The sequence below is a fragment of the Carassius auratus genome, chromosome 31, assembly GCF_003368295.1.
Source record: "Carassius auratus strain Wakin chromosome 31, ASM336829v1, whole genome shotgun sequence".
In the NCBI taxonomy this organism is placed as follows: Eukaryota; Metazoa; Chordata; class Actinopteri; order Cypriniformes; family Cyprinidae; genus Carassius; species Carassius auratus.
Genome location: NC_039273.1, coordinates 2,815,170 through 2,831,280, shown reverse-complemented (window position 1 = coordinate 2,831,280; position 16,111 = coordinate 2,815,170). Strand labels below are relative to the sequence as shown.

Genomic DNA, 16,111 nt, shown 5'->3' with positions numbered 1-16,111 from the left:
TGTTTTAAGTGTCACAAAATAAGAATCTGTTATTGCATTGATGCCTCACATGATTTATTTTTTATTCATCATATTTTATTTTGATTTGAGTCCAATAATTTTTTTTACAAAAGCAGAAATAAAATCAAATAAAATATCTTTCATCTGTAATTGTGAACTGTGAATTTGTATAAAAAGATATATAATATTCTGGAATATCAGATTACATGGATGCATCATATACAAACATTTTTTATGCTTATCCTGTGATATGCACCATAATCATGAAATGAATGGCTTATTAAGACATCTGAGGAGGAGTTTGGTGATACCTCACACCGCACAAACCCGCATACTGTAGACGTATGAAAACAGAAGCAGCATGTGGAGCATTCATCATCCCTGCGCTTATAGAGCTGTTGTGTTTCTGTACAGCACCGCTAGCCTACACACTCACAAAAGCATTAAAAGCAACTCATTATGTCTTCAGAGCGTGTTGCATCACAACAAAAACAATGTAGAGCTCGCTCCGGCTCATCAGCAACATTAGCGCTTTGTCAGCCAAACAAGCTAACTAGCTGCCTGCTCATGTTGTTTGTCTTTAGGTTAAAAGCTTCTTACAGGTATATTGGGGATTGCTTTTTTTTTGCACCAGAGACACTTTCCCTGAGTGTGAACTTAATTACTCTGTCAAAGAAGAGGCTCATTAGCAGCTCGCTTCGACTCCCATACTCTGGGAAACACCGTGGCACGCTCATCCAGCCGGCTAACACGCCAGCACCCGATAACAAGTTGTTTTCCATTTAAATACCTTGCTTTTCCACCTAAATAGCTTTTTCTTTCTACATTAAGTTGACAAATATGTATTTCTGTGTGCAGGGGTGATGTGGCGTAGCGGCTAAAGTTATGCCTTCGATCATGACACCTAACCCTGGGCTAAACCTGAGGGGACTGTTCCTGTGACAGGTATAGTGTAGTATATTTCCACATCATAAATGTGCATGAAAGAAGGCATGAAAACTGTCAGCAAAATAAATAAAAAGAAAATGTCTGAATAAAATGAAATCAAACAACTTCAGCTAAATAAACAACTTATGCTCAATTAAATAAACACAATAACTTAATAAATACACAAGTAAATAAATAAATAACTTTGCAGAATTAAACCGATTAACAAATGACTTCAGCTTAAAAATGCATAATGATAAATACATATTTTTACGCCATCTAAATAAATGCATAAATACATGCATAAATCAATCTAATCAAATCTAATAAAAATAAAATAATTTCAGCCAAATATATAAATATATAAAAATAATTGTTAAATAAAACATAATTACATAACAATTAATTAAAATAATTTAAATCTTAATACTCATTTTTAATACTTAATATTTTAAATATTTTACATTTAAATTCAGCTAAATAAATTCTGCTCAATAAAAAATTACTTCAGCTGAATAAATGAATGAACGAATGAATGAATGAATTCAGCTAAAAAAATGAATTCTGCCAATTTTCCATTGATTTCCTCTTCACAGCTAGGTTTTATTCTCATTTTGGAGGTTGCATCTGAGCCAGGCTTGTGCCCACACAGAAAAAAGCTTGCTAAAGCATTAACTTACTGGTGTAGGAACGCAACGACGCAAGAAATCATAATGTAAAGTCTTCCCTATAGATCTGTCATGAGCACATGGGGACAGACTGACCCCGCTGACTTCATTTGAACTTCACACGCTTGCTTGCTCTTCGCAGCAGAGAAAACAACAAGATCAAAGTCAGACTGAATGGAGTCTTTCCTCCAGCGGCTGACGCTACTCACCACGGGCGTCTCCTCACATCGTACAGGTCAATCTTGTTGGGTGCTCTCCACTTTGTGGCTAGAGAGGGAAAACACAACACACTAAGGGTTTGCTGGCAGAAATGGATGTAGTGTGGATTACAGAAGAGTTTCCTACAGAAGAGCTTTACCGGGGTAGTATCTGGTGACTCCAGTGGCGCTGCCGAACACCTGCCAGCGCAGCGAAGGATCCTCACGACTGTTTTCAATGAAGATCCTCTCCAGAGACTGAGTCCAGTTCAGCTCGTTCAGGATCGTGGGAGCTGCAGGAGACACCATTACCAAACATTACAGTCTGTGGACAAACCTTTTACTATTTCAAACTGGACAAGCTTCAGTTTGAAATAGTAAATTAATATTTTTCCATAAAATATTAATCAGTTTAAACTATTTATTACAGTATTAAAAGTTTTCAACATTGATAATAATAATAGTAAATGTTTCTTGAGCAGCAAATGAGTATATTATAATGATTTCTGAAGATCATGTGACATTGAAGACTGGAGGAATGATGCTGAAAATACAGCTTTGATCACAGAAATAAATTACATTTGACAATATATTCAAATAGAAAACAGTTATTTAAAATAATATTTTGACTTTTTTTTGTTTACTGCTTAATGATATAATAAATAAATGCAGCCTCTGTGAGCATGAAACATTTCTTTGAAAGGCATAAAAAAAAATCTGATACTGATTGAAAACTTACTGAATTGTAGTGTATTTTATTTTCCATTAATCTTTTTTATTGCAATGTTTATTTTGCAATTTTGCAACTTTCCTCAAATTTTCTTGATATTCTGTGCTTTGTCATAATATATGCACTTTCTACAAATAGAATTCAACATTAACAATGTTAATGATATAAGACAATCCACAGAGGTGATCTGTTGAAGTAAATGCTAAGTAAAGAGACACGTGGTCTTTTAAACTGCTGACAAAAAAATCCTCAAATGTGACCCTGGAGCACAAAAGCAGTCTTACGTCTCTGGGATATATTTTTATCAATAGCCCAAAAAAACATTGTATGGGTCAAAATTATCGATTTTTCTTTTAATGCCAAAAATCATTAGGAATATGACCCTTATGACTGGTTTTGTGATACAGGGTCACATATCCACAAACAATATCAGACCAAAAACGAGAGGCAGATGTTTGTGATAACCGAGACACTCGCATCAGAGCTCCATTAATATGGAAATATTCAGAGAGGCCAACGGTCAGACACCATCTATCCCTGCGGTGCCCGAGGAGAGCGGTCAGACATCACGCCTGACCTTGGACAAGGTTATCACTGTATGGAGGGAGAAACCACCCACTTCTGTTCTACACACACACACATACACACCAGGAAAGGAGAAGCTCAAGATCTTCTTATTCTCCAGTTCTTTAGCATCTACTGTGTGTACTGGTGCTTTAAAGAACTAAAGATGCAAAGATACAACCAATGACACAATGACAAATCCTGAACTAGATGCTACATTTTATAAGTGGCTAGAGAGCATATTATCGGACACAGTTTGTATATACTTCTGTCAAAACATATAAGTCTTTGGTCCATTTTAGTCTTAGAAGAGAAAAAGAGTATATTTTAATACTACTGTTCACAAGTTTTGCGGTTAGAAAGATATTTTTATTTTTAACGAAGTTTCTTCTGCACACTACGGCCGCATTTATTTAATCACAATACAGTAAAAACAGTAGTAATGTGAAATTATATTTTTTACAATATTAAATAGCTGTTTTCTGTTTGAATATAATCTTAAAATATCATTTATTCCTGTGATGCAAAGCTGTATTTTCAGCATCATTTTCAGTCTTCTGTCACACGATCCTTCAGAAATCATTCTTATATGCTGATTTGCAACTCAGTAAAATGTTGGAAACAGTTGTGATACATTTTCCTCCAGGATTTAATGATAAACAAAAAGTTCAAAAGAACAGAATTTATTTAAAATATTTAAATATCTTTAATTTCACTTTTAATGTTACTTTCAATTTAATGCATCCTTTTTTTAAACAAAAGAATTATATATAATTTTAATTATTAAGAACTTTTTACTTTGTACACTAGCTTTTTGATGACCTTAAATTTAGCAGAACTAATCTAAAAGCCACAAAAAAAGAGGTCTTTGTGCTCGGTCATAAAGCGAATAAATCCATCTTAATGTTAGATCAGCAAGGCAGGAAATGCCCTTAATAAAAACGCAAAACTAAAACAGTGTCTGAAAACAAAGGCAGCAGTCTTACTGATTTGCTAACCAATAATTGACACAAAATAAAACAGTTCTGCATGAAAATACAGAAGCTGGCTTACAAAAATGCACCAGAACATCATGTCTGATGATCTCGAACTGATTCAAGTGAGCTTTAGAGAAGACTAAACTAATGTTTGATGATAATTTCTATCTCAGTTCGATGAAGGAATGTTCTGCACACACTGGATTTGGTTGTGTCTTGATATCATCCCACCTCTGTAGAACGCTTGAACAGGTGCGCTAGCTTCTCTCTAAGCGTGTTCTCCACTTTTGTCACATGCTGTTTGTATCAGAGAGCAAGTAAAACTTTTGCCAGGTGTCTCACTCTCTCATCTGTCTGTCTTCTCCGCTCAGCTCTCTGTTGTCCTCCTCTGTCTCTGTTCATTATGCTCAGCGTGTCACTAATGTCTCTCCATCTTTTGTGGTCTCTCCGTCGCTAGAGTCTGATCCACAGCTACCCACCTCCATGACACACAGCGCAAACGCTGACCTGACACTGCCAGAAAACATCCTCCACCATCCATCTCTTCCTCTTCTCTTTTCTTCCGTGTTGAACGAACACTCTCTCATTCACTTTCTGCTTCCTTATCTTTTTTCTGCAGTATGCAGTCGGCTCCCAGTTTGTCAACTTTCTGTATGCGTGCAATAACTGGATGATGAACTACATTTGACAAAATGTGCATGAATGTATGCATGCATCCAGAGCACATGAAACTGCATCCCACGATGCATTGCAGTTCACATTGCACTATTATTCTCCCTCAAATTGCCAAAAGTGTGTGTGTGTGTCTGTGAGAGTTTCTGAAAGACTTTTATGCTCACAAAAGCAGCTATTATGCGATTAAAAAAATGTGTTAAAAACAATTACATTTAAAAATATTATTACAATTTCAAATAAATGCTTTCTATTTGAATATATTGTAAATTTGTATTTATTTCTGTGATGCAAAGCATAATTTTCAGCATCATTCCTCCAGTCTTCAGTGTCACATGATTCTTCAGAAATCATTCTGATATGCTGATTGGCTGCTCAAGAAACATTTCTGATTTATTATCTGCTTCATATTTTTTGGAAACAGTGATAAATGTAAATTGTCAGGATTATTTCATAAATAGAAAGTTCAAAAGAACAGCATTTATTTGAAATACCAATCTTTTGTATAGAACTAAACGTTAGTAAAATCAGGTTAAAGTGCACTAATTCTAAATCTATATATGATGTTTTTTACTCTTATATATCAGTGTCTGACATTTAAGGGTGTGTATAAGTGTGTCTTTGAGTCAAGGATACACACTGTTTATAGCATTACAAACACACACAGGGTGGTATATGCAGATTCAACCACGCCAGAGTGGACAGCAGCTGAGACAAACTCTCTCTCTCTCTCACACACACACACACACACACACACACACAGGGCTGTGGCAGGTTGTCTAAGCAGAATTACGAGGGCTGGGTAGATAAGGAAACAGATGCAAAACAAAGGCCCTGGTTGATTTATTTACTGAGGACACGGCATGCACCGGACAATAGATAAAAAGAAAAATATCCTCTGAGGGAGAATTTGTGTGTGGCGGGGTGGATCTACATGGGGATATCCTTCAGAATAAGAGTGTGTGTGTGTGTGTGTGTGTGTGTGTGTGTGTGCGAATCCATCATGCACAATCCCTCAGACACTTTTAAGAGCAGCGGTTGTGCTGAACGCTCGGTCTGTTATGGAGCAAAGCGCCACACGAGGAGCAGCCCAGGTTACGAGGCCGATTTATGGGGTGTGCTGAGAGCCAGAAATCCTTCATACCGTATCCCGTCATGCTTATTATTACCCAGTAAAGCAGCGCTACCGGACTCTGTGTGCTGGATGAGAGCTGCTCAGCACGGCTGCTGAATGATGGAGGATGTTCATATAGACACTTTTCATCATATACAAAAGTGGTTAGATTCTTGTTATTCATTCTTGAATAACTGTTACAAACCATTTCAATAAATAAATACATAAAATGGATAATTCTGATTATAATTTCTGTCTGGATCAGAGTTCACTTTCATTATTGATTCAGTCAGAATGAATCAGTCATTAAGACGCACTGAAAATAAATAACTCCAAAGCCACTATGTCTATCTAGTCAAGTTATAATCTAAACTAATATTTGAATATTTGAATATTTTAGATGAAAAATGTAATATTTTTCTATTTTACAAATATATAATACATTTTTTATATAATATTTTATGATTATATATATATACTATTTATTTTATATATTTATTTATTAATTCTATTTAAACATCTATTTAAAATATTTTAACATGATGTTATTAATCTATGTTTAATAATTTTAACATCAACTTACCACAAACATATCCAAAACCACACTTTTGTAGTACACGGACAATTGTAATTTAATTAAATCATTTTAATTAATGCATTTTGCAACAAAATAGATTAAAAAAAAATTGCATATAGTTTTTTATCATATTTAAAAATAATAATATATATATTACAAAATTCTGTTACAGGATGCATAATATTTCTTTCATTCTTTAAGTACTTAATTTACAACATTTATTTAAAACCAATATTTTTAGAAGAGCTTATTCTGTTAGATTTTTTTTCACTGTTTGTGTCTGTTTTATATATGCCACACATTTTTATGCTATTTGTGCTTTTTTATTATTATGCTTTATTTCTTTTTATACTATTTTATTGCGCTCATAATGTGTCATTGAGTGTCATGAAATAGACCCATAAATAAAATATATTATTATATTTATTTATTTAAAAAAATAACCCTGTACTGTTTGAAGAAGTTTTAAAAAATGGTCAGCCAGCTCTATAATTTCTTAATGTTTATCAAAATTATGAGAATGTTATATACAACTTTATAGAAAAAAAGTGAAATGCTCACAAGATTACCATTCAATCCAACCCATATAAAATTTTTTTAGTTTTGTTTGTAAGAGAGTAAAATAACCCAATCTTATTTCCAATTTTGCTGTTTAACAAATAAGACAGGGAACAAACATACTCTATTTGTTGCACAATCACATTCACAGCTCTCAAACTGTAGCTCACCTTAGCATCCACATCTCATCCTGAGCACATCAAGGCCACAGACGGCGAGACACATCCACTATCAGTGTCAGTGATCTGTCAGAACAGTGGATCGTACATCATAACACACACACCCTGACCTCAGGTGATGGAGCGAACACCACGATACAGACACACAATGCATGATCTGCCACAGCATCAACCAGCCATCAGCCCATCAAACACACACACGCATTAATAACACACACTACAGTGTTCTTTCTTTTATTTACTATGACCCGATTTCTTTCATAGTGTATGACTGAATCAACCTCACAGCACAAATGAAAAAATAAAAAAAAAAAAAAAATACCACAATCCCTGTTGATTAGATTTTACAGAGAAAAAGTTACACAATTTTTTTTCTTAAAAGAGCCAATGGATGAAACTTTCAATTTCTTAGGTTTTTTTTGCATTTAGTTAAATTTCTGCTCAGAAAAGCTAAAAAGAAAACACACAGCAAGTTTTTTATGGGCTGTTTTATGTTTCAGTTTGCAGCTGGTTTCTAAATACAAAGCTGGCTATTTGAATAAGACCACCTGATTCAAATAGCCACACCCCACAGAAGGGAAGGGTGGGGTAAGCAGTAGCTCATTATCATTTAAAGAGACATGCACTGAAACGAGTTGATGTGAGAGCTGTTTTTAGCATGGTAAAAAAAGTGTTGTTTCACAAGACTATTTAAGAATTTTAACCTTAGTATGTTACAGACATTTCATAAACACCCTAAAGAATCATACTAACTTGTGGAAAATGGATGATGTCCCCTTTAAAAGTTCAAATAATAGGTACAATTTAATGCAAATATCTAAATGATTAACATAGGTTTAAACATTTTGAAAAAGGCTGATTAGGGTTTACTAAATAAAGCATGTGTCCAGTTCAGCTTTGACCACATATAGTATTCACACACACACACACACACACACACACACACACACATATATATATATATATATATATATATATATATACATATATATATTTAAAAAAAAAAGGCTTCAGCAAGAACAACAGGGGTAAAACACAACTGCTTACGAAGAGCAGAATCTCAGACTGCTGGTGGAAAAGTGGAAAGCGAAAAAAAAAATCTAATTAAAATGATACTGTAACCAATAAACAGCGGAAATATAATTTGTGAATGTTCTGGTGAATGAAGGAAGCCATTGGCTGCGTTAAGGTTTTTAATTAGTGTGGCGGAGAGCGATAGTGCCCCTTCACTGAGCTGGACGAGCGCGTGGAGCGAGGAGGCGCTGAAGAGGGAGGGAAGAAAAAACGACTTAAATCCACTGTTTATAGCAGTCCCACTTCTTATTGTAGAGTCTCATCTCAAAGAGGGTTCGGTTATATCTGGCTTCCAGCAGAGGGAAGAAAATGAAATCTTGGGTTGGTACACACACAGATGCTGTGATTGACGGTGGTCTGATATTACAGTACAGTCCTGGTAATGACACCGTCAGACTATACAGAAACTGTAAGCATGTAAAACACCATTAGAGGTGGTCGTAGCACTTCCTGTGAAACCAGGATTATATTATGCATTATAACGAAATTCTTAATTCACTATAATGCATTCATAATGCCTTATAGTACACTGTAAAATCAGTTGTTAGTTATCATGAATAACTTTATGCATTAATTTTCAAAATGAATTCATATTAATAACCGTTAATATTAATACTGAAAGACAGACTGCATATAAAGTGTTGCCAAGATGGTTAAAAAAGAATGACATTAAAATTGCTCAGAATTAATTTTTACTTTTACATATGAATAAGCTCCTGGACTTATTTTTAATAAAATAAAATAAAATTAACATTAAAATGTATTATATAAAATATTTCCTGATACATTTACATGCTTCTGTTCTTATTTTGTCTAAAATAAACTAGCCATGTTGAGGAAATGGTTCTGAACTGATACAATATCTAGCTTGAATGCAATGCAAGTCACTTTAAATAAAAGTGATGTGTAAATGTAAATACAATATCACTTCTTATATTGGTATGTCAACTTGCATGTCTTTTTTCCCACAGATGGCATCTGAAAGGAACAAAAACATGATTACAATCAAACCAGACCTGCTTTTCACTGGTTCCTGGTTTGTTTTTCACAAAGTCTGAGAGGAACGGTGAGAAAAGGTTGTGATCATTCACGGGAGGTGTTTATATGTTCATTCAGACAAATGAAAGCTGCTCCTCCTCGCCTTTCATTCACACACACAATTAGTCTTTTAATAAGCATCATTTCCTACAGTATCTCCAACAACAACCGAGGCCTGAAAAACAACTTGAGACAGGGACAGTTTCTTACAGCAGAGATTCAATTCAAAGACATTTGCTCAGAATAATAACGAATGAACTTGATCTGTATTAGACTATGTGTGAGTTTCTCAGTCAGCTGGAGTTGAGCTGACGGTGTGATAGTGGACTAACGGACAGAAGAGTCTTCAGGTAATGTATTAATAAATAGTGAAATTAACATTAACTAAGACAAATAAATTATTTTAGAAGTATTTTTTAACTACTAACTAATGGAACTTTTTTGTAAAGTGTTATTAAAATATCTGAGAAGTTGCGCCGAAATGAGATGTTCATTAAGACTCCCGAGTTATGAAAGAGCAACATCTGAGCACTAGAGTTTTCTGCTGCGCTGCTGGTTTTCTCCTAACACCTCGTCTGAGCATCGCACCACCCACCTCACTATGGCTTTCCTCCAGTGTCCCTTCAGTAATAGGCATCGATAATTAGACGGAAACTGTGTGGCTGTTTGACCCGTGCTAATTAGAAAGTTTGGAGACTTGGCAGCGGAATTCATCGGCGGGATAATGAATCATAAAACGGTTCATTACAGACGGGCAAGGAAACGTTCTCAATCTCAATAAATGGCCGAGGAGGCCTTGCAGAGCCACTAAAGCAGGACTCACACACACATGCCGGCCCATTTACTGCATGAAGAGAGAGACACACACACACACACACAACATTTTCAGTCAGATCCACTGCGGTTAGAGGAAAGTTTCTGCTTTGGTCTCATTCTGTCTCTCAGACGTCCGCTCACATCAGCGCTACACAGAACGGCCGGCTAAAGCCTGACTGAGTCCTCACTCGACCTGTGTGTGGATTGTGGGAGCTCTGGAGAGTTTCTGGCGGGACACAACATCCCTGTTTGTGGTTTCTCTGTGATTTATTAGTGGGGTTTTTACGTAAGCAATAAGGTATGAGAGGCTATACTGTATTGTGAGAGGTTATCTCTTATGCCTTTATTGAACTACAACTCCCATGAGCCCACAGTTACACCAAGTTACAGCAGACAGTCAAGACGTCACAAAAGTTCACGGATTAAAATAGTGTATTTCTAAAGTAAAAAAACCTGATTAAAATTCACAGTAGAAAGACTTGCTATTATATAATTATATAATTCAAGAAAAGAAGAAATACTTGTATTTATAATTTGTTTACAATAAAGTTTATATTTTCTGTTGGATTTTCAGTTTTTATTTTTTATATTGTATTTTATTACATTTTAAATGTTATTATTTTACATTTTATTTCTGTTAATGTTTAATTAATATTAAATAATGTTTTTTATGTTTGTATTTCTCATTTAGTTTCAGTTCAGAATAACAATAACTCCATATACAATTAAATTAAAGTCAACTAGAAAAGAAAATGATATATATATATATATATATATATATATATATATATATATATATATATATATATATATATATATATATATATATAATTTTTTTTTAATTCATGCTCCTGGTCCTAATGTGCCCCTAATAAAAATAACATAAATTTAAATAAAATAGAATCAATCTAAAAATAAATGTACAGTATGTGTGTAAACCACTAAGGCATGGATCCAATGTGTTTTACTTCTATTTATGCAATAATGTGCTTGTTTTTAAAGTAAACCGTCATCTAAAACACAGTTGAAATGTATGTTGTTCACATCTCAAATAACCTGTGTAATTGTTCTCAGTCAGAGAAGCGTCCATGTTATGCATCAAAGAGCTCTGAGACTCCAGAGACCCTCTATAGAGTGACATGTGATGGGTATGTGTCAGAGCAGAGTCCAAATGTTGGATCACACTCTTCTAGCATCCATCTTTCAACAATCATCCATTACCCATAAGCCCACAAACATCCACAGACAGATGAAGGAGGCACTCAGGACATTCTACAAACATCTATCCTAGTCAACACACTTACAAATCACAGAGCGACGCAGAAACACTTTCTAAAGAGTGAACATTTTTCTCCTAAAGCTGTACTCTACAAATGTAGTTTATACGTGTGTGTAGTTTACAATTGTCTGTCATTAGACCATTCTGTGTGCATTTAAGAACATGCACGTTGAATCTTGCTGTCATCTCGAAGGACCGCTCAAGGGATTCCCGGGAGATGTTATCAAAGACACAAGACTTCAGTTGTAAAATCCTCCACAGACATCAGACAGAGAGATATCACATCACGCACACAAACCGCTGGATATTTTCACATACTCGGCTTAAAATGCGAGATGAAAATGCTTCAGTCCCACGAGGAAAGAGGTAAAAGAAGGTTCACGTCCAAATAAATCCTACTAAACAGTACAGCTACACAGCTAGCGATCATTAGACACTGCAATAAAAGAAAATGTGTATACGGAGTTGTAACTGATCTTTAAAAATGATTATTTAGAGTTCTGACTAGAGTTCATTTAGATCAGAAGTTCTCAGCTGGTGATTCAAGACCCACTGGTCACAGGTTTGATTTGATAGAAGAGGGAAAAAACATTACAATGCATTCACTATTGCCACTATTACTAAATTGCAACTCGCAGTGCTTTAATGCATAATAAGCAAAATAGACTTATTAATCATATGCTGTGTGGATGTTAAAGTTACAGTAGTAGACCGATGTCAACATTGACAGGTTGTGTGACTCGCTCTTATCCTCAAAAACCATCAGTAAAAGTGTAAAATGTGATAGAATAACACAATACATTCAATTTAGCAAATTGCTGAGCCAATGCAGTCCAGTAATACGGTTGATTTATTTTTTTGTTCATTTTTGAAGGAAGAACAGTCTCCATACAGTAAAAGCAGTAATATTGTGAAATATTATTACCATTTAAAATAATAATTTTTTATTTAAATATATTTTAAAATATAATTTAGGTGTCCTTGTTATAGTGTAATTATGTATATAATACTGAGTAATATTAACTACATGTACTCACTATATGGGAGGGTTAGGATTTCGGTTTGGCTTAGGGTTACTTGCATGTAATTTTGCATAATTAATTGTTATTATAACCGTAAGAACATATAACATGTAACACAGACATCTTATAATAAAGTGTTACCATCATTTTTTACTGTGATTAAAGATACATTTCTGCATCATTACTCCAGTCTTCAGTATCACATGATCTTCAGAAATCATTCTAATATGATGATTTGCTACTCAAGAAACATTAAGGATTATTATCAATTCTGAAAAGTTTGTTTTATATATATATATATATATATATATATATATATATATATTAGTGCTGTCAATCGATTAAAAAAAATTAACTAATTAATCGCACAATTTTTTAAAATTAATCGCGATTAATCGCGATTAATCGCAATTAAAAGACTGAAACTTTTTGGATATGTAAATGTAAAATGTAAATAATTAATGTAAACTCAAGACAAAGAAACTATTTAAATTCAAAATATGATTGTTTATTGGAATTTTTGTTTAACTTGTAACACAGATTTTCTCATGTAAACAACATACCTGCAATAAACCATCAATATCCTCCAAATTAACTGTTGGCTTGAAAGCCATATTTATTACAGAAATAAAAACACAGGCATGTAAGTACCATTTGAATTTCAAAACAATCAATGCCAATAAAAAACAAAAATGATTTCCATGTTGAATTCTAAGTGGATTGCAAAAAAATTCCAAAGTATAGTCATTGCCAGTGCTTTAAGTGAGCCGGTAGGCACCGGTACTCAGTACCGCCACTTCCAAATATAGCTCTTGAGCGTACCGCCACCTCTCCGTGCGCCCAGAACGTGCTTGTAGCGTACCGGTACGCTCATTTGGACATCTGTTTTAATAGAGGTTTTAATCTTTTACCTGCACTGCCGATTTTCAGAGCGCCCTTCACAATGCAAGCTTCCTAATTCATCCCACCCAGAGCAGAAACTACATTACCCATTTACCCTTCAGTTATACAAGTGAATAGCGCATGTGTCGCTTTTCCCACTGTTAAGTGTCAACAACTCAACGTGGCCGGAGAAGGTGTGTGAAACTCGTTGTGAGTTATACTAAAGCAAAATCTTGAGTATTTATTGTCTGATAAACATTAAAAACTGTCTGCGGAGGTTGAGTCGTCCTGCAGCCCCCGCTGGCTGTTCATTGGCTGCAGCATCTTTTTTCTAAGTTCTAAAAAAATACCGTAGACGGCAAGGCACAAATTTAGATATTCATTTATCTAATTAATCAATAGCCTATGCACAAAGACAATATGATCTTTTTGTTCCCTTTTTGTTTTAAAGCTTGATGAAGAGAGAGAGCGCAAGTTGCTGCAGCTGCGAGGAGGACAGTGATGCACGCGTACAGGGGTGATTGACAGTTCGTGGCACTGTGTACAAAAAATACTTCGTTTAAGCTTATTAACGTTAGCGTTACAGAAAGGTCTGATTTACGCACTGTTACAGTCATTGTTTTTTTTTTTTTTAAACAATGACATTAGAGTTCATGATTTTAATGTTGCTGTTTCTTGTGGCAGACTAAATGAAGAGTAATGTTTCGTGCGGCAGACTGAAGAGTAATCCGGCAGAGTTTTATACTGAAACTTTCCGTCTAAAAGTCCTTCCTTGGTCTTATCCATATTTCTTTGCACGTTGAACACACATAGGCCACAACTGGAAATAAAAAAAAACTGCAACCGCGTTAATTGCGTTATTTTTTTTTAACGCGTTAAATATTTCAAATTAATCGAATGCGTTAACGCGCTAATTTTGACAGCACTAATATATATATATATATATATATATATATATATATATACATATATATATATATATATATATATACATATATATATATATATATATATATATATATATATATATATATATATATATATATATATATATATATATATATATATATATATATATTTTTTTTTTTTTTTTTTTTTTTTTTTTTTTGTGGAATCTATGATGCACTTTTATTTTCATATTCTTTGATGTCCAGGAAGTTCAAAAGAACTGGATTTATTTGAAATATGTAGCAACATAATAAATGACTTTCCCATCACTTTTAATTCAATTTAATGCATCCTTGCTGAAAATAATAAATGCTACTGTTGCCAAGCTTTTGAACAGTAGTGTATGTGTTTTTTGTCAGTACTCACAGCCTTTGTAGATGTCAGTAGGAATCTGCACGGCTGTGTACGAGTAGTTGACTTTATTCTTGAAGTTGGGATCATCCACAAACTCCAAAGAAAGAGAGTTTGGATTTTGCAAGAGGTTTTCTCCATCATCATCATCCTGCTGCAACGAGAAGAAGCAGAGAAACATCAGCACACACACACACACACACACACACACACACAAACACACATGTCTATGTTACTAAGAGGGCACTATCGCTCTACACACACACACACGGCTTTGATTGACACACAGCAAACCAAAAAATCATTTAGACACATACACACATGCATCCATGATTAATTAGACAAACACTAATTGCACTGACATGACAGGGGTAATCATGCCCCCACAACTCAAAGGTGGTGGCTCTTTGGAGGAAAAGCGTAATACATCGCCAGCCTATTCATCCAAGACACAATACAACAGCAGGTATCAAAGTGTTTGCAAATTACAGAAAATCAATTAGAGTTGGTGATGGCTCAAGATCCATTGGCACTGAAGTCCTTCAGATGATTAACCATGTCAATAAATCACCAGAGTGTTTGGCGAATGATGGCTGCTCTACCCTCGACTTGAATCTGCCACACAAGCAGGTAATTAGCATTTTAATGCATCTTGAATCAAAATTTGACTCAAAAAGTCTGGCTTTCAAAGAACTTCAGTGAGTGAAAGTATCAAGCCAGCAAAAAAAAAAAAAAAAAATGGCAGGATCACAGGATTTTAATGGTTTGCATTTATTAAATACCACAGTCTTGTGTGCTTAGCATAATAATTGAGTCTATGCATAAACTGCATGATAATTGCATTTAGTTGGAATGCTGCTCTTCCATACAATTTTGTCCAATATGTATATTATGTATAATGTCGAACACAAGTTTGGAATAATTCTAATTTTTTTAAGTTTTGAAAGAAGTCTCTTCTGCTCACCAAGGTTGCATTTATTTGATAAAAAAATCAGTAAAAAGTGTAATATTGTAAAATATTGTAACCTAATATAAATGCTTTCTATTTTAAAAAGTAAGTTATTCCTGTGTTGCAAAGCTGAATTTTCAGCATCATTACTAAAATATTCAGTGTCACATGATCCTTCAGAAATCATTCTACATTTGCAAAATACATTTGCAAAATATAGATGCAACCAGAATCCCACAATGCAATGCGCTCAACTTTATAATTTTCAGTGTGATAAAAAAAACTTAAATGATAATCCTGATTCATATCCCTTTCATTATTTCAAGCATAGACATTCTTACACAAAATTTAATTAAACATGCAAAATAAACAAGAATATGGCAAATTTTGTCGTCTTTAATCTCCGGTCTGACCTTTTCTTCAATAATCATTATACAAACATTAATCTTTCTCTTTGTCTTTGATTCTTCATCTCACGATCAAACACCCTTGCCTTCGTGGCAGGGTGAAGTGTGGTGTACAGTAACAGAGTGGCAGGAGTTAATTGGGGTTGACATAGTAAACACTGTTTTTTTGTTGTTTTGTTTTG

General features: G+C 34.3%; 1 protein-coding gene across 2 annotated transcripts in view; it reads right to left on the bottom strand.

Annotated features, from left to right (window-relative positions):
• The window catches only part of cacna2d2a (calcium channel, voltage-dependent, alpha 2/delta subunit 2a), a 186,107-nt gene that overhangs the window by 52,226 nt on the left and 117,770 nt on the right, over positions 1 to 16,111 (bottom strand). For both annotated transcript variants that reach the window (XM_026212970.1, XM_026212972.1), the window contains exons 6-8: positions 14,589 to 14,727; positions 1,954 to 2,085; positions 1,805 to 1,862 (exon numbers count right to left, since the gene is read on the bottom strand). In XM_026212970.1, the coding sequence (XP_026068755.1) occupies positions 1,805 to 1,862; positions 1,954 to 2,085; positions 14,589 to 14,727 (329 nt within the window). The remainder of the gene's footprint in view (positions 1 to 1,804; positions 1,863 to 1,953; positions 2,086 to 14,588; positions 14,728 to 16,111) is intronic.